This window comes from Thermobia domestica, chromosome 13, assembly GCF_964235325.1.
Source record: "Thermobia domestica chromosome 13, izTheDome1.hap1.1, whole genome shotgun sequence".
NCBI classification, from domain to species: domain Eukaryota; kingdom Metazoa; phylum Arthropoda; class Insecta; order Zygentoma; family Lepismatidae; genus Thermobia; species Thermobia domestica.
The window spans coordinates 115,767,536-115,786,634 of record NC_137466.1 but is presented as its reverse complement, the minus strand read 5'-3'; the positions used below and the strand labels follow the sequence as shown (position 1 = coordinate 115,786,634).

At 34.6% G+C, this 19,099-nt stretch overlaps 1 protein-coding gene across 3 annotated transcripts in view; it reads left to right on the top strand.

Moving 5' to 3' along the window:
* Positions 1-18,247, top strand: part of LOC145668444 (uncharacterized) — a 357,510-nt gene extending 339,263 nt beyond the window's left edge. For 2 of the 3 annotated variants that reach the window (XM_081736316.1, XM_081736317.1), the window contains 6 exons: positions 1,493-1,631; positions 6,346-6,590; positions 9,242-9,389; positions 10,452-10,759; positions 13,595-13,769; positions 15,203-18,247. In XM_081736316.1, the coding sequence (XP_081592442.1) occupies positions 1,493-1,631; positions 6,346-6,590; positions 9,242-9,389; positions 10,452-10,759; positions 13,595-13,769; positions 15,203-15,911 (1,724 nt within the window). In that variant the 3' untranslated portion in view covers positions 15,912-18,247. The remainder of the gene's footprint in view (positions 1-1,492; positions 1,632-6,345; positions 6,591-9,241; positions 9,390-10,451; positions 10,760-13,594; positions 13,770-15,202) is intronic. The other variant, XM_081736318.1, reaches the window with a different exon arrangement.
* The last annotated feature ends 852 nt before the right edge of the window (positions 18,248-19,099 follow it).

The following is a 19,099-nucleotide window of genomic DNA, read 5'->3' as shown; positions in this document are numbered from 1 at the left end:
ATTTTTGCAAGTAAGCCTATAGATACAAAAATAATTTCTAAGAAATTGTTTTATAAAACTAAATTAATCAAATTTTATATATTACTATTTTATTATTTCCTGTTTCAAATAAAATATTCATTGAAAATATAATCATTATTAACCTAGTATGAAGAGAATCATTCAAATACTACATATTTTGAGCAAAACAAAATTAAATTACTAATGCATACATCTTCTGGATGTGACTGGAAAATTACTCGTATCATGTTCCGTATCGTCCATCCGGAAGCACGTTCTGGATCGCTAGTGGTCCACAGACTACTTTTTGCGAATCACAATTCTTTATATTGAAAGTAAATTTGAAAATTGTGTAATGTGCAACGATGTTACTGCCTAGAAAACAAGGATAATTTTGAAAACAATAGTTACAATTTAATAATAATAATAATAATAATAATAATAATAATAATAATAATAATAATAATAATAATAATACTTGTTAGTTACATTTGTTAATATTTCTTTTATTTCTGCAGCAGCCTGAGCTCTCTCCTCTCCTTCAAACTTCCCATACTCATTGGCATGACAAGTTAAATAATGTCGTTTGGCGTTAAACTTATTTGAACAAGGGAGACACAGTGGCTAGAGGGCACACTTCTGGTACGTGGAGCTCCTGGTTCAATCCCCGGCGAGTAAATTTGTGGTGGACAACATCGTGTCCGTGGTTTTTCTCAGGGTACTAACGTGTCCTCCCACATTCCCATTCCACCGATTCTTGCATCATTATTCACTTGCCTTAATCCTTAGCCTCAAGGCAATAATCACAGCTCTTTAATGATTTTCGACATTAAACGTCTCATACGTCTAATACTATTTCTGTGTTCTACGTAAAAATACAAATATTCTCACGAAAGGTGGAGGCTTGAACTCGGAATTGGTGTCTTGCGTTTTACATAAACAATCTGCTCCATTCAAACTACTCGATATTGAAGCGGAAACATTGATAGGAAAGTGATAGATTCAGTTATAATAATTTCCAGCTGCTTGCATGAGATAATTACCTCACGAGGTTTTTGCGTACGAGCAGAAATCTAAAAGAAGCATATTCTATAAGTCTTTCCTATAAACCTCCATCGCTTGGGATTGAAATTAGTTATTAATAAAAGAGTGAATTGCCTCGTACCCCCTCCTTGATTTAAGAAATATATTCTACGAAAGTGTATCCAATTTCTATGAAACAATGATATTGGTAAAGAATAAACCAATGAAAATCATCAACTAAAAAAGTTACGCTCATTTTTACAATATGCACATCAAGTAATAATTATTATTATTGTATCACAAATGATTTTTTTATCCTTAATTAATTGTGCGTTCGTGCATAATGATGTTTCAAAATACAAAATACATAGTGTATTTTGCAGTGAAAAGTATCATTGAAGTGAAGAAGAGTGAAGAACAAGTGCACTTTTCATAGTTATTAATAAATTTGTTCTCGTTCTGTTTTCAGAATGTTTCCAGCGAGTAAGGAGTGGACAGCGTCTTGAAAGATCTGTAATAAAAGACTCGCTACATGTCAGGACCTTAGGTGAATGTCAAATTGAGTGCTTGAGAGCCAGATATTTTACCTGCCGCGCTTTTACATACAGGTAAAATTAACTCAGAAATTATATTCAAATGTTATTCTACTAATTTCTTTCAGGAAGTAAAATATTCTATTTCAAAATTATAGTTAATAAAGATAAAAATAATATTAAAATGTTTCCAAGTTGACAGTCACTTCTTCCAATATACAAGGTCTGTATGATAAGTAATGAGACTCGCCGCGCCGCGGCGCGCGTGTCGCTGGAGCGGGTTTGTCGGTGATGGAGGATGTAGGGGGGGGGGTCCGAGCAAAGCAACGCACCGCGCGTCAGTTGGCTCCGAGCCTTAGTGGAGCGCGGACAAGCCTTGGACAAAGCCCTTGTGAACATTCTTGTCACGGCGGAAAATCAACAAACATGGAGGGTTCCATCGAACAGCGTTATGCGATCAAATTTTGCGTTCGCCTGGGGAAAACGGCTACTCAGACGCTTTCTCTCATCACGGAGGCCTACAAAGAGGAAGCCCTATCCAAAGCCCAGGTGTTTCGTTGGCACAGTGCGTTCCGGAACGGCCGGGAAAGCGTTGAGGATCTGGAGAGGGCTGGACGCCCGACAACAGTGACTACGGACGAAACTGTGGCAAAAGTGAGGGATCTCCTGAACTCAGACCGTCGATTATCGTTGAGATTGATTGCTGATGAACTCGATATGAACCACACAACAGTGCACAAGATTGTGACGGAACAATTGGGAATGAGAAAAATCTGTGCGAAACTGGTGCCGCGAGTGTTGACTGACGAACAAAAGCAACGACGTGTTGATTGTTGTCAGGAACTGTTGAACCTCATGAACAGTGACCCTAACTTTGAAGATGACGTCATAACAGGTGACGAGTCGTGGGTGTTCCAGTACGACCCTGAAACGAAACGTCAAAGCGCGGAGTGGCACACTCCTGCGTCCCCGCGCCCCAAGAAGGCCAGAATGTCGAAGTCAAAGGTGAAAACAATGTTGATTGTTTTTTTTGACAATGTGGGGGTGGTCCACAAGGAGTTTGTACCCCAAGGACAAGCCGTCAACGCCGCCTTCTACAAACAAGTCCTTGAGAGACTGCACAGGAGCGTCAAGCGGAAAAGACCGGCGATCGCTAGCCGGTGGAAGTTGCATCACGACAATGCCCCTGCCCACACCGCCTTCTTAGTGACCTCCTTTTTGACCCGGATTGGGGTGGAAGTCCTTCCACAACCACCCTACAGCCCAGATGTGAGCCCGGCCGACTTCTTCCTCTTCCCGAAGCTGAAGCCACGCTTGAAAGGAACCCGTTTTGCAGACGTCACAGCCATCCAAGCAGCCGTGACCACATTTCTAAAGGACATGCCGGCTGCTGACTTCCAGGGGGCGTTTGCAGCGTGGAAACATCGATTGCAGAAGTGCATCGACGCAAGAGGAGAGTACTTCGAAAGCTTTTAAGTCCCTGTACAGATCAGATCAATAAATCAATGTTTCCAGACCTGGTCTCATTACTTATCATACAAACCCTGTACTCATACAAAAATATTTTTTACTAGATCTTATTTTTAAGGGTCTTCACTACAGCGAAATTAAACTATATCTAATTTTAGAGTTTTTCTGTAATATCTTCAAAACAAATAAAAATATTCGGAGTACAGGAACGTAGTGAACTAGACAATATCATTTTGCATGTGATACCTTTACCACAATTCACCTATCTGCGTTGGTATGCCGCTATTTACAGAACCCGCAAAAAATGTTAAATCTATCTACAGTTGCAAATCGAAATCAAATAGATGAGTTGTGATGACGGTATCACATGCAAAATCGTATTTTCTAGTTCACCAAGTTTCTGCTTTTCGAATATTTTTATTTGTTTTGAAGATATTACAGAAAAACTCTAAAATTAGCGGTAGTTTAATTTCATTGTAGTGAAGACCCTTAATATGTATCTGATAGATTTTTGTCACATTACAAACTGAAAATACAAATTTAAGAAATTATACTCACAAGAAGAAATTATACTCACAGCAAAGAAAGTCATAATAGTAATAGTCGTAATTCGAAACTGTTCGTTATTTCTTCAAATGTTCATATTTTAAAAATTACTTTGATAGTATTTTTGGATTAGCATTTAAAATTTATTTCCAAAAAAGTACTTGGATACTTTTCTTAGATCAGCATTTAAGATTTATTTACCCCCAAAAGTTCATGACTAATCTGTTACTAGACAGCGCTTAAGATTTCTTTCAAAAAATAATGCTTTGATACGGTTCTTAGCTTAGCACTTAAGATTTTTCCGGAGCAATACTTTGATAGTGTTCTTAGGCTAGCACTTAAGATTTCTTTTTTTAAGAAAAAAAACGATGCTTTGATTCTGTTCTTAAATTAGCTCTTGAAGCTTCTTCTTTTTTTTTTTAAAATGAAATGTGTTGATACTATTCTTAGATTCGCATCTAAAAAAGTGTCTCCACAAATATATATACTTTGCTTAAATTAGCCTCAAGAGCTAATTTAAGAACAGAATCAAAGCATCGTTTTTTTAAAAAAAAAAATCTTAAGTGCTAGCCTAAGAACATTATCAAAGTATTGCTCCGGAAAAATCTTAAGTGCTAATCTAAGAACCGTATCAAAGCATTATTTTTTGAAAGAAATCGTAAGCGCTGTCGAGTAACAGATTAGTCATGAACTTTTGGGGGTAAATAAATCCTAAATGCTGATCTAAGAAAAGTATCCAAGTACATTTTTGGAAATAAATTTTAAATGCTAATCCAAGAATATTATCAAAGTAATTTTTAAAATATGAACATTTGATATATGCTATTTATATATATGTTTTAATCTGTTCTTAGATTAGCTCTTAAAATTTCTCCCCCCCCCAAAAAAAAATGCTTTGATATTGCTCTTACAATAACTCTTAAGATTTATTCCCAAAGCAATACTTTGATATTCTTCTTAAGTTGGCACTTAAGATTTCTTTCAAAAATAATGCTCTGATACTGTTCTTAAATTAGCTCTTAATATATCTTTCCAGGAACCAATGCTTTGATATTGTTGTTAGATTAACTCTTAAGATTTCTTTCCAGAAAAGATCCTCTAAAAAAATGATTTGATCTGTTCTTAAATTAGCTCGTAAGATTTCTTTTTTTAAAAAGCGTTGATACTATCTTAGAGTAGCTCTTAAGATTTATTTCCGAAGCAATACTTTGGTACTGTTTTTAGGTTAGCACTTAAGATTTCTTTTGAAAGGAATGCTTTGTTACTGCTCTTAAAATTTCTTTGGGGAAAAAATGCTTTAATATTCTTCTTAGATTAACACTTACGATCCCCCCCCCCCAAAAAAAAATTGATCTCTCCTTAGATTAACTTTTAAGATTTATTTCTATCCTTCTTACACATTCCATGATATTAGCATTGAAATAGAATAAAAAGAAATAAGTACCTTCAACGTGAAATGAAATGCAAACACAATTAAGTATTCAAACACTTACTAGTAAACAGAATTATGATAAAATCATGATGTTAATAACTTGCAGGAGTCAGGAATATTAAGGAAATGTTTCTGAGAATTCGCAGTTCTTATTTATTATTGAAGTATGATTTTACTGTATTACGATTTTATTGAATTTAATTTCCTACCTGTTTGGATAAAGTTTTATATTTTAAAAAAATCTTCTGCCGATTCGATTTTTTCTCTAAATTTTGTGTATGTGCTTATCCTCGATAAAAATATTTCACGAATTGCGAAATGCACACGTAAATTACCTCAAAATTAAATTTAATAATTGTTTGCAATAATTACTACATATGAAGAATTTAACAATTATTATGCAATGTGCTTACTATACCACTGTATTTACTACTACTACTTACTAATCTTATTATTGATAAAACTTATGTTAAATGAAAATTAAATTCTTACAATTTTTATCATCATATCGTGATTTAAAATAATCGTATCAGAATTTTAAAATTTACATAAAGAAGATGACTTTTATTTAATTTCACACAATATACAAAGTGTTTCAAAAAACACCGACAACGTTTGGGAGATGATTCCTGACACCAAGGTAAGACAAAAGTATAGACCAATCTGGGTACAGAAATCTGTCATTTAGGAGTTGTTGGCTGCCGAAAACATGGAAAAATGAATTTTAAAGGTTCATAGCTCAAATACTAGGGGACCTTCCGTAGTTGCGTCAAAACTTCACTGAGGAACTGATATGCGCGGTATCCAAAAATACGTGTTTCAGAATCATGTGATACTCACGCAACAAATTTTATGGAGGGAGTTTGGCTACGGGCATATAATTTGAAGTACTCACCAACCACCTCTATAAAAATTGTTGCGGAAGTATCGCAGGATTCTGAAACGTGGATATTTGGATAAGTCACATACCAGTTCCTAAGTGAAATCTTGACCCGACTATGATAGGTCCCAAAGTATTAGAGCTATGGATCTTTAAAGTTCATTTTTTTTAATGTTTTCGGTAGCCGGTAGCATGTTTTCTGTACCCAGGTTGGTCTATACTTTTTGTCTTATCTTGGTGTTAGGAATCACCTCTCAAACGTTATCGGTGTTGTTTTAAAACACCCTATATTTAACCACAACGAAGGATTGAACAATAAACTGTTAATATTGTAAGTAACATTACCGCGTACAGAACAACTTGGGTAAAGCACGTGAGCTTGTCATAAATTTGCTAGTATTAAGAAAATATAATTCTTGAATATCACTTGCACTTTCTTCTAATTGTAATCTATTCTGCAGCTACGTGCCAATAACACCTCACAGAGCTCCTCCTCCAGACAACTGCCTCCTAACAGATCGCACATACTTCGATCTTGATCCATATCGAGATCTGGCAGAAGACAGGAATTTTGAATTCTACGAGCGTCGAAGTTATGGTAGAGGTTGTGAAGAGACATATCCTCCACCACATGGACAAGGACACGGACAAGGCCCATACCCACCACCAGGACAAGGTCCATATCCTCAAAAACCAAAGGATGAAAGTAAGCAGTTTCTATCTTTTTTTAAATAGTATTATTTTTAAAATGAAAGTGTTGGTTTCTGTTCCCTTGTCGCTTCTTGCTTATTTCAGGAATGATAATTTTACTTCTAGAATTACAAGCTATAGTTAGTTTCGAATATTTGTACAATTTTCGAATTAGTTACCATTCAAATCAACACGAACACGATGGTTAACATATAAAGTTCATGACGGTATATACACAAAAATACAGGATAAAAATATTTTACTTGTTTTCTGTTATTATTTTAATTTCGGTGATTATTTCAAGTTTCTTATTTCGTAGGTATTATAATACTTACTTTAAAAAAAAAACAGACCAATAAGGGCAAATGTTCTCACTTTGGACTGTACAACTATATTTATGTAACATGAGTTAGGCTATACTGCAATTATTTACTTGCATAAAATGTGTATCACAATATCTTTTGAAACCAGCCTACCCACATTTCTGTCTACAGACTTATAGTCACACTGATAACACAAAGTACATCTAGTGAACAATTATGATCCATAGTGTATATAAATGTTTTTGGACGTTGATGGAACACCCATAAATTTGGACTTTAGTGTACATCTTCTAATTAACATACAAAGTATAGTTTGATAAGACGTGCATTTTGTACCATATGACCATGATGTTATATTTTAACAATATGTGTAATGCTGATAAGTATATCCATACAATATAAATGACAAAAGTCACTCGTAGACCCTGAATGTACTTCCATTTCATGTTTCAAATAACAACGAACATATTATGAATGCATTGGATGTTGTGTAGGTAATTAAACCGTAACACTGTTATTGTCCGAAAATAAATAAATGAATATGAAAGATGATTTCAAGATCTGGAATCCGTTAAAGACTGATAAACAGCAAGGTGGAAAGTGTTCTATATGCCAGATATCTTTCTAAACACATTTCTTCAAACGTTATACGTGCCATGTCACTGAATCTCTATAAGAAACCTTAACAACACAGGATGTGTATATCATGTCCGAAACAAGTATTACGTAAATAAACTTAATAGGCACAGAATGAATATTTATTGGATGTCTATGTAATGTCGATAATTTCCATAGGTATCTTCAACGTAAATTTTATATCTATTGAATTTTCATGACGTCAATGGATAAAATATGGGTATGTCCATAGCGAACATTCATCGGATGTCTATGTTGTGAATATTCACAGCAACTATTACTTGGCTACCCAATTCCGAAAATCATCCAAGTGTCGAACTCTCACAATATACACTCATATTTCAAAATTCTCCATATAGCAAAGTCCATGGTGCTCATTCTGTAAATCCCAATCTAGCTCTGGAAATACGTGATCAACCGCATTACAACAGGAAGGAATACCATCCTTGGTTTTAGATAGTAACTGTTTAGAATAGATCGATATTGTACTTATGCTTACAATGAGAGTTTAAAAAGAAAAACAAAAAAAATCCACATTTTTATTTAAAGCAACTCCTCTATATTAGTGGTTTCTAACCATGGGGAGGGAGGTGTAAGCTACTGACAGAAATAATTACATTTGTAATTACAATACGAATGTTGTAATAAAGAAGCGTTAAATTAGATATCTCACGAACACAGAAGAAGAAGAAGAAGAAGAAGAAGTAGTAGTAGTAGTAGTAGTAGTAGTAGTAGTAGTAGTAGTAGTAGTAGTAGTAGTAGTAGTTGTAGTTGTAGTTGTTGTTGTTGTTGTTGTTGTTGTTGTTGTTGTTGTTGTTGTAATAGTAGTAGAGTAGTAGTAGTAGTTGTTGTTGTTGTATTTAGGTACATTCTATTATTTAGTAGTATTATTTACGTACACAGGGCAGCAAAATTTTGGATTCTTTTAAGATTCAGAATAAAGTAATATTTAAAACTAGCAACCCTCTGAGTCTCGCGCTAGCGTTAGAAAATATGTTAATGTGTTTAATTCACTCTAATTACAGTAGTTACTAACACCATGATCATCACTGAGAGAATTAGGCCATTTAAAATTACGTTGTAACTTTTGTAACCTGTAATACCTAAACTGCTACTCAACAAGATCTGATATGTTTGCAAAATCACGGCTTGTTTGAGACATAAGTTTGTGCAAAGGGGGGGGGGGGGGGAGGGTGAGCGTAAATTATTTAGAGTACAGGAACGCACAATATATAAATACAGGTCTAGTGATGGTTGTAGTAGTAGTAGTACTAGTTGTATTGAAAATTTGAGAATTCAATGCTACATCTGAAATCACAAAAGAAGTCAACTCAACGAGCAGCAAGGAGGAATCGTGGAGTATGCAGGATTCACGGAGGGTCAGATAAACAAGGTTGGGAACCAATGATCTATATAGATGGACCAGTGTAATATTGCTGAATGTAAGATAATTCACACATAGGTATGAAATCCAAACTAATATAATAAAAACATGAAATGCTAACTATGTTAATTATAATATGGAAAGAAATGGAAAAAGGTAAAACCCTGAATTCGAAGGCACCATCACTTAACTTTTTTTCCTGCACTTTACTTTATTGGAAAAGAAAACTTTTAAACTTTGACCGAGGTCAAACCAGGTCAAATGTAGTATTCATTATTAGTAACATAAAGTGAAGATTTCCAAGTGATGTTTTTCATTTTTCAGTTTGCTATATCTTGTATCGACGAGCAGCACGGTTGGTACCAGCTGTTATTAGAAACTCTCTCCACACAAGAAGTATCCAAGACTGTAAGACTGAATGTACAAGATCCCGAGTGCAAAGGCTGTTCAATTGTCGATCTCTATCCTTCAAGTAAGTATTGAAGATGATGTTATGTTATAAGAGAAAGCGTACAAGACACGTTTATGGTACGGTCTTATTCAAAAGTGGATTATTAATTTCGTTTCACAATAACTTTCAAATGCTTGATTTCAGTATATATTTCTATAACTTAAGAAATTTCATAAGAAACAACCATTTTTTTAACTGTACCATTCTTACGCTACTGTGTGCAAAGGTTCACGAATGAAGTCTCCGCAATCCGCAAACTTCTTTAAGCTTAAAGTTTTTTGTTATTATTATTATTATTATTTTCCTTATCTTTTTCTTTTTGAATCTGTTTTGATTTTTTGAGATATTCTTCATATCTTCTATGGGCAGCTGAAGAATAAAAACTCTTCTGAGCTTTTTAAAACTTTTTCTGACTCAATTTAATTTTCCTGACTTTCAAGATCGATGTGAACCCTAAAATTGAATCCGTTTGGAAACAGGAAAATTTTGAAAAAGATAGTTCCAATTTGAAAGAATGACTGCAGGAGGTAGCAGCGCTACGAATAATCCTCTGATTTAAAATTTTAGATAGCAACATATGAATGCTCTCAATATAGGGCAGAAACATGGCATTGCAAGTACTTGAGTTTGTAGTTCGCACATGCTAATTTCACTTTTGATTTAGAATAAAAACAGTAGTCAAACAGTGACAGATGGTAAAGTTGAAAATAATTATATGAAAACAAACGGCGTTAACTAATTTATTTCTTAATTTCTATTGAGTTCATTAATCTCGTTTCCTCCATTTTCTAAAACAACTATTATACATAACTTGAAAATGTAGTCACTCATTGTTTTTATAAAATTACTTTAATATATAGCTTAGTTTAGCATTGCAGTTTCCGATAGCTGAAACATAAAACGCATTACATAGTCTGAGCAAGCAGCTACTGCATTGACAATAATGCGACTTAATGCTTCTTGTGAATATTCTAGTACATTAAGAATAACGAAAATATAATTTGTATTATTCTGTTAAATTATACAACACTCCACTAATTACTATTTTGACGCCTTCTAACTCTTGTCCTTTTCTTTTTTCAGATCTTATGGATACGACCGTGAGAACTGTCTGCTAAGTGACCTTGACGAGCGTGACCTTCGACCTGAGTTGGACTATATCCACGATCGTGACTACGAGTTGTTCGCTTGGAACAGTATCGATTATAGCTGCGATGATGGACCATACTATCATTATCCAGGAGGACCAGGTCATCAACCACCACCTCCTACTGGCGGAGGCGGACACGGTGGGCAACATGGTGGGTATGGTGGTGGACATGGTGGGCAACACGGAGGACATGGAGGACACGGACATGGCGGATATGATAACTACTTCCCACCACCAGATCGTAAGTGCTCAGAGTTACTGTTTATTTAAACTATCATACATTTTTTTTAAACTGTACTAGTAGTTTGAAAAGTATTCTAGTTTGGAGACAAAAACTATGATAATTAATTGAATTGAATTGAAAATGTGTTTATTTATGAGGCGAGGTTTAGCCATAGGCTGCTCTTATAAAAGAAAAACTTCTTCTAATGATTTTCCAGGAGGTAATGTACCTAAAATGGAAGCCACATTTCCTCGCTGAACTGCTATGCTGATACGTTGTATCAGAAAAGTAGAAGCCCGCTTGTCACCAGTAAGGTGTGCTATACGTTGGCCTACTTCTTTGATGAAATTGAGCCCTTCGAGACCCCAAATGCCGCTCGATTCAATGGCTACGGGCACGAACATGTATCTGTTGAGCAGATCTTTATATTTTCTTCTTTTCTCGCATTCTCTGCGGGCTGTAATAGCTCCTTCTCGAGATGAAGAAAGAGTCAAATTAGATGACGCGAAAGTGTCAGAGCATGTGAAATCCCAGAGAAGAATCCTTCCCCTCTTCCATGGTACCAGCGTCATGCCATCTGGTCTTTTGCCATCAGATCTGTTGCACCCCACAGGTTCACGGACAGATGGAACTTCCGCCGATGTGAGTGCTCTTCAGATAATGTCATTCACGTTCGAATGCCTCACATGTCTTCCGGAGCTACTTATACAAGACAGACCATGTAGACCATTCTGCTTGACTGATGCACCACATTTAGAGCAGTTGTGTGATTCACAGATGTCTACTCCTAGGCGAAGTGCAACTGCAATACGAAAACTTTCGTTTGGAAGGTGCAGTCCTAGGGTGTGTAAAGGTAATGCCTGTAGCCAAGCACCTGAAATTGCTGATGAGGAGGCGAGAAGTCTAGCCTTATCCTCTTGACTGTCTGCTTCTTGTAATAACACTGATTGATGTAATTTGATGATTGGCTTCTCCCAAATTGATTGCGAACTTCTGCCCGTTATTTCAGGAGGGCTTAAACCAACTAGGTTAGACCAGTCAGATATGCAGTCTTGGACGTCAGATTCTATGTGAGGCTCATTCAGTTGGTTGAGGAGTATCTCAATGGTATGCCGGGAGCCATAGAACGACGCTAAAAATGAAGGATACGCCAAATCGACAGCCCGACGAATACCAAGACCTCCAGAATCAACTGGAAGGGAGGCCTGTATCCATGCGTTGCTATTTAGGTTACAGTTGAGTAACGATTCCAGTCCACATTTCAGAACGGTGTCAAAATTCTCTAGTAAATCGACTTCACGCCAAGAAGTAGAACAGCGTAAAAAATAGATTATTCTTGGTATGGAGAACGACGCACGAAGGAGATAAAAAGCTGAATGTGCGGAGACTAGGGCCAGACGTGATAAGAAAAAGTCTAACTTTTTAGTTTTCTCGACTAACAAATTACGTGTTGCCTCAGGTGAAAGGGCTGCACCAAGTAGAAAGGCTGACGAGGTTGTGATAAGTTGTATTCCCGGTGCTGAATTTTTAAATTGTGAATATAACACTTCTATTTGATCTTGCGAAATTCCTAAAAACCCTACTTCACACTTCATAAAATTTAAGTGTAGTCCGATGTCTGCTGCCATAGTTCGAATATTGTGTAGTTCACTTATAACTGTGTCAGGATCTCCTGCTATAGTGCCATCATCTAAGTACCAGATATTTAATTCAGTGTTAATCCTAGACACTATGGACTGAATTGTCATGGCGAACAAAGCGGGACCTAGAGGATCACCTTGTTGTACTCCACGTTGCGAGAGTATAATCTTATCACCTAGAAATAGGTTACTTGGTTGCGCATAACATTGATATACATAGTGATAAATCGATCACTATGCAAAAATAGGTTACACCATTTCATACATAAATTAATAAGTAAATTGTGTATTTCGTACTATATTTGACAATTTCAAACAAGTGTACATTATACAAATAATAGATACACCATTTAATAAATTAAATATAAACTAATTATTTGCTGAGGAAAACTATATATTTTCATTAAAATTCAACACGTGTTACAGTTTCGCCAACTAACTTTTTGGCTTCATCAGACACCATGTGATACAGGATAACTGTACAATCGTACTCTGTATGTATTGTACAACTGTACAATACATACAACAGCTAATATATTTTTCTTCTCTATCTTAGCTGTTGTATGTATATATAGTTTTTATTTGTGCAGCGTTTTCGTAGTTCAAATTAGACTTAAGAAGAACTTATTTAGATATAATTTCTGACTTGATTTGTAGCAAGAAAAGAAAGAAACCTTAAGCTAATTTAGAAACTTCATTAGTGACCTCTGATTAACAAGTAGGATAGTTATTTCCATAACTATTTGTGCAAATTATATAGCAAGAAAAGAAAGAAACCTTAAGCTAATTTAGAAACTTCATTAGTGACCTCTGATTAACAAGTAGGATAGTTATTTCCATAACTATTTGTGCAAATTATAAATCGAAGGTGAGTTTTATTAGTAATGAAATTATCTAAGAAATTAAAATCACAAATACATTTATAATATGTCAAACCCAGAATCATACTCAGATAAGCGAAAAATAGATCAAAGGATTACAATTGCTTTCCTACACGCAGCAAAGGTAGATGAAAATACCAGAAGGCAGGACATTTGCAAACACGTACTTCACAATAGCAGAATCAAAAACTAATAACAGGGAAGCAAATAAAGATATACTTTTAAATGTTTAGATAAATTCTTCTACTCTGTATGTTAATGTATTTATATTTCCTTATATATTTATTGCTAATTTTTTATGTCCTCCAAAACATAACTATTAATATTTACAGACCGTATTGAAGACAAGTTTACTGTAAGTGGTAAATCATGCTTCCATGCAAGTGTCTGTAGAGAACACAGAGACGGAGGGTTCTTTGGTTGTGAAACAGACGCTGATGGAGGCTGGGACTATTGCTGTAGGCCAGGTCACCATTGTGGATATTCTGAAGGTTTTGAATACCCATGGTATGTCGAAGAAATATATGAAAAATGCACATTTTATCACAAGGAGCACAGTTCATCATAGTACAGCACCATTGCACAATCAACACCAAGCTTCTTTTAATATTTTGCTCGCACCGTGGATTACCACAAAATACTACTGTAATCCTCGCGTTGTCTGTATATACCAACGGATAAATCACTGCTTTAGTTTCTATTGTGCACATATTCATCAATAAACACGCACATATTCATCAATATTTATTTCCGGTTATCTGAATTCCTAGTTCCTCAGATTATTTTCCTTTTTCTTTGAAGTAAGTAACGTTTTGGAAAGGTATATATATATTGAATAGCTTCAACACATTTGTAATTCTAGCTAGTAACAGCTAGTAATTCTTCATTTTTTCATATACTGGTAAAGTTAAGAAATATTTTAAATAAAACAAAATGGCAAATAGTTTCATTCTATGTGTGCAATTATACCAAATCTCCTCAAGTCCTCCTCATTTTAATATTTCTTACAATGCAAGAAAAAATCTATTTCCGTTTGGCAAACCACAGCATTTGGCCCTGATCACAGTAATTTATTAAGTTTCTTGTGTAGAAAACAATATCTGCTTTCGAAGCGTTCTAATGAGTTTCACATTATTAAAAGTTAAATCACCGTCATTATCATCACAGGATATCAAGATGATATTTTGACAACCGCTTCCATTCTATCTCTCAACAATGGTTGAATACAAGCTTGTTCTGGTGCGCTGAAATCCCTTCTGATTACAGGCTTTGTTGGAGATATGTTTCAATAAGGAATTTAAGTGGCGCATAACAAGGTCAAATTGAAAGAGCATTCCCGACAAGTATGCAGGAAAAATATTGACAGACAATATTCTATATATCCGTAGCCATAATGCATCGGAAGTGGTATCTCTCTCACTACCTTCTTATGCATATAAACAAGCTCATTTTAACGTAGAAATTAGAACAATGATAATGATCTTGAAAATAGCAAATGTTTGATCTCTTCTAAACTCCTCCAGATATCTTATATTATCACGTTCAATTGATTTCCGTGTTTCTTGCACCTTAAAATGCTATCAGAAAACTAGGATAATTTGAGAGTTTCCCCAAGTACACACTGCACCATTTTCCTTTTCATTTTACAACGCTAGTACTCAGTTATAAGCGACATTTTTGGTCATATTACTACCGTATTTTGCAATACTTTCTAAATTCTTCAATAGTACATTCTCTACATTTTACCTTTTCCTATTATTCCCCCTTACTTTCATAACAAAGAAGTAGTGCGTATTTTACTTGGTAAAATTATTAAATATAATATAAAATCATCTCACTTCTTGTACTATATTTCTCTTCTACTTTTGTCCGAAGATAACAAAAGCTGTATTTCAAAATAGCTCCATTGCAAGGTTTAACATTTCTTTTTGTATTTACAGGTGCTACGTTGGTAGCGCTGCCCGTGACCAGTGGAGACCCTGTAGTGAACGTTATTTCCCTTACGAACCAGACCGCCACTACGGACCTCGTTACAGACCAGTCGCCTACCTCCATCGAGAATCCCCACCCAACGCCAGCAACGTGAATATAGATAATTTCGTCGAAGCACTACGGTCAGGGCATGGGAAACAACTTCTCTTCTCTCCCGATGATGTTAGTCTCACTCCAGTCCCTCTAGAAAAAATTGGTAAAGAAGACAAAGAAACGACTAAACCAGATCCTTCCAGCAAGAAAAAAGACGATAAATTGAAGATCGTAGAACGTGATGAATCCGCAATACCGAAAAAGAAAGATAGGAAAGAAAAATCGCAAGAATTAATCACATCTGTAGAAGCAGTAAAAATCAACGACGAAGATGAGGAAATTTTCAGTCGAGAAATACGAGATTCGGATATTAATCCTCCTCAAGGATCACAAGAACTCCACACACAAACAAACGATAGTGCACTAGCACAAAGGCAAGACAATTTGTCAGTGGAAAATGTTTCGAAAACTAAAGATGATGTGGTAGAACAAGCTCGTCCATTGGACTTACCGGTCAATTTCAATATTGATAGGCAAGTAGATTATTATACACCAGGTGGTAATGAGGCCGAAGAATACGACGATCTCATACCAAACTTGACAGTCGTAGAATCTAAACAATAATCATAATCTATCCTAATAACTCACTGCGAAGTGCATTTAAATGTTCGAGAAAAAAATAAACTGATTAAACAATAATTGATTTTTGAGAAAAAAAAAAAGCTGATTAAACAATAACTAATTTTAAAGACAACATTGTTCTTCTGAACATTTTGATATCTATCAGAAGGGATGTTATCCGTGTTTGCCTAAGTAACTACCACAGGATAATTCATCTATTACAGAATGCATCTATCATACAAGAAAAGTTTAAGCAAGAATATTTTATAGCAGAGATACAGTCAAACAAAATTCGCATATTACTCTAAGTGAGACAAACAACATATTTAAGACATACTTTAAGTGGTACATTCTTTACTTTTAAAAATATGTGGTTTCGTATGATAACTGTGTGTTTCTACTGATTGCAAGTGTACATATATATATGTGGGTATGCGTGTATGTGAATAAGTGATGTTTCTTTTTTTATGATTATTATTTTACATATTATTATGTACAAGTATTATGAAGTGTGCAAAACAGTTCAAATAGTATGCAATCACAATATTGTAGATGTGTGAATGAAAAAGGCTCAACAACAAGGCATATCTGTGATTGAATGTAAATGGTCTGTTTTGTTCTTTTTTTTTATTAAAGTATATTGCATGCACTGTTACATATATTGATTATCATCATCGTGTTTTTGAAAAAAAAATATTTTGATGCGTTTCTTATTTACGTATCAGTAGTTCTATTTTCAAAAGATTGTAATTGTTTGTATTACGTTTTTGCGGTATTCTAATCATAATATTTTAATACTGCTAAGTTGTAGATTGGAGTAGACACACTGAGTATTCTTATTTAAAATATTATTGGAGATGTACATGAGCTATCCCTCGATATGCACAGTTTAATTCAAGTCTTTAGCAATTGAAATTGTAAGAAACATTAAGCAAATCGCCATTACAACACACTTCTTTAAGAAAAGAGTTCTAAAAGTTTTTGTTTGCTTTTCAACGGGATTTCAGCAAAGAAGATTTCCACATGAGTGTTAAATATATGAGCGTATGTATGGTATACGAGCTTGCTTTGAAGAGTGAACTGAATAGGGACAGCAGCAATAAAGAATATACGAATTTCTTTATATAAAAAAGAAATATATCTGAAAAAAAATAGTTGCTCGTATAATGCCAACTGAAACAAATATGAAAGAATACTCTACTTCAATCTACAAAAATACAATACGTTTGTAGAAGTGGTGGTGGTTTTGAGAGATTACATTTTCTGGTGCAAATGTCCTCATATACGGTGACAGAAAGGGGGTAAAATAAAATAACAATAGGGTAAATGTCTTCAACAAATGAAAACAACAATTTCTTTCATTTTTTGAAGAACATTATAAAAAGTAGAGACTGGGAGAATTAGCTGATCTTGAATCAACATTGGGTTATGATTCTTGATCAGATAGGGTTTATATTTATGTGAAATAAATTTAATGGGTCAATGCAATTACAAATGTTTTAAAAGCACAAAAAGAGATTGACGAGTGGTATTTAAAGTATTTTGAAGAACGAAAAATCTACTGAACGTGCTCGGCAAAATTTTTGAAGTGCAATCTCAGAATGCATATCTGAGATACATGTGTAAGCACTAAGTGGCTATATTTGATGTCTAAGGTCAGTAAAGGTTAGAGCTATTATTGCTGCTACAATAAAATGTAATGAGAAGGGAAAATATTATACTTTATTATTGCGCTGATAGGCTCTCTATTTAATTCAGTTTTAATTCGGGTAATTTATAAATAAATTTCAATTTACACTGTTGTAAAATTTGCGTATAGTATGTACTTTAAAAAAATAATGATAACGGAAATAATCAAATTCAGGAACTAATCAGGTTACGCTCACGTACTTCCTTTCAATTTTTTTTAATGTAAGATATAAGTTCACTAATCTTGCTATAAAATTGCTCGATACTGTCAATTCAGCGCATATTAATAATGTGTTTTCCATCATAAAGAATATATGTAAGTGTAATCTTCTCTTCACTAAAAGTTGAAAATATTAATTAATAAAATATAATACTTAGTCTCAAAACACACTGTATAATATAGAAATGCACATATGAATAAGGTATCAGACTTGAAACAGCAAAATAGTAATAGAAGTTGATAATTAGTATCACAAAAGAAGTTTACGTGAAACGTATAAAATAATTTTTTATATGACAAAGTAATTTATGTATGGGTAATAAATAATGGGTAATTTTGTAAAAATAAAACTTATAGTCTTAGTAACCTTTTTTACCGATACTGTGAATCTGTATGACATAAATAAAGTGTTGTCATAGAAATTATGTTAACTACTTACTTTAATCCTTCATTTAGTTTCATCTCCCATCTTGGTATGTATTATCCAAAGAATCATTACCATCAAGTTTGATCTCAACAATGCCCGTCGTTTCGTTGCTTCTTCTTTCCTAATTTTAACTGCTCTCTTATTATTAACACAATACCTCCATCTATGGTAGTTGTAATTATAAGGAAGTCAGTACTTGTACATCTGCTGGTTTTACTTCAGTGTGCTCTCGACTGCTAGATTGATTTATTGAAAAATATATTAGTAGTATATAACAAGCAATCCATAAAGTTACTTATTTGAATTCCTACAACTATTGTGATTTACTGCTTAGCCGATGTCGAAAACTCTAATCCTCACTTTTGGAGGCGAGATACAAAGGTTGTTCACGATAAAAAAAAAAAAAAAAAAAGTCTACTTTTTTACTGGCCTCCCGAAAGACGAATTAACCGCTTTTATGTCCTGGAGCAAGAGTTAGAGCGTTATTATTAAGCGTTTCCATATTTGAAACTTGTCCTCTTCTACTGTCATACATTGCAGGCTACATTAAGACCTGTACTTGATAACAGTATCAATTGGACACGATCCATGGATCCAGTTTTAGGTGACTGCTTTCAGGGAGAGGTTGCTTTGTGGATTTCCCATTGCCAATTATAGCCACTCAGCTACAGTGAAAGGTGCAAAGAAGAGAGTATAATCGTCAACAAAGCTGCTGAGGGTTTCATCGTCCAACGATGTACCCAACAGACCCTTGCGATATGTGGTCGGAAGAAAATTGTGAAGAATAAGGTGTGCGAAATTAGGAGAGCGCCACAGGACAATCTCCCAAAGTAGATAACCTTGACCATACGACAC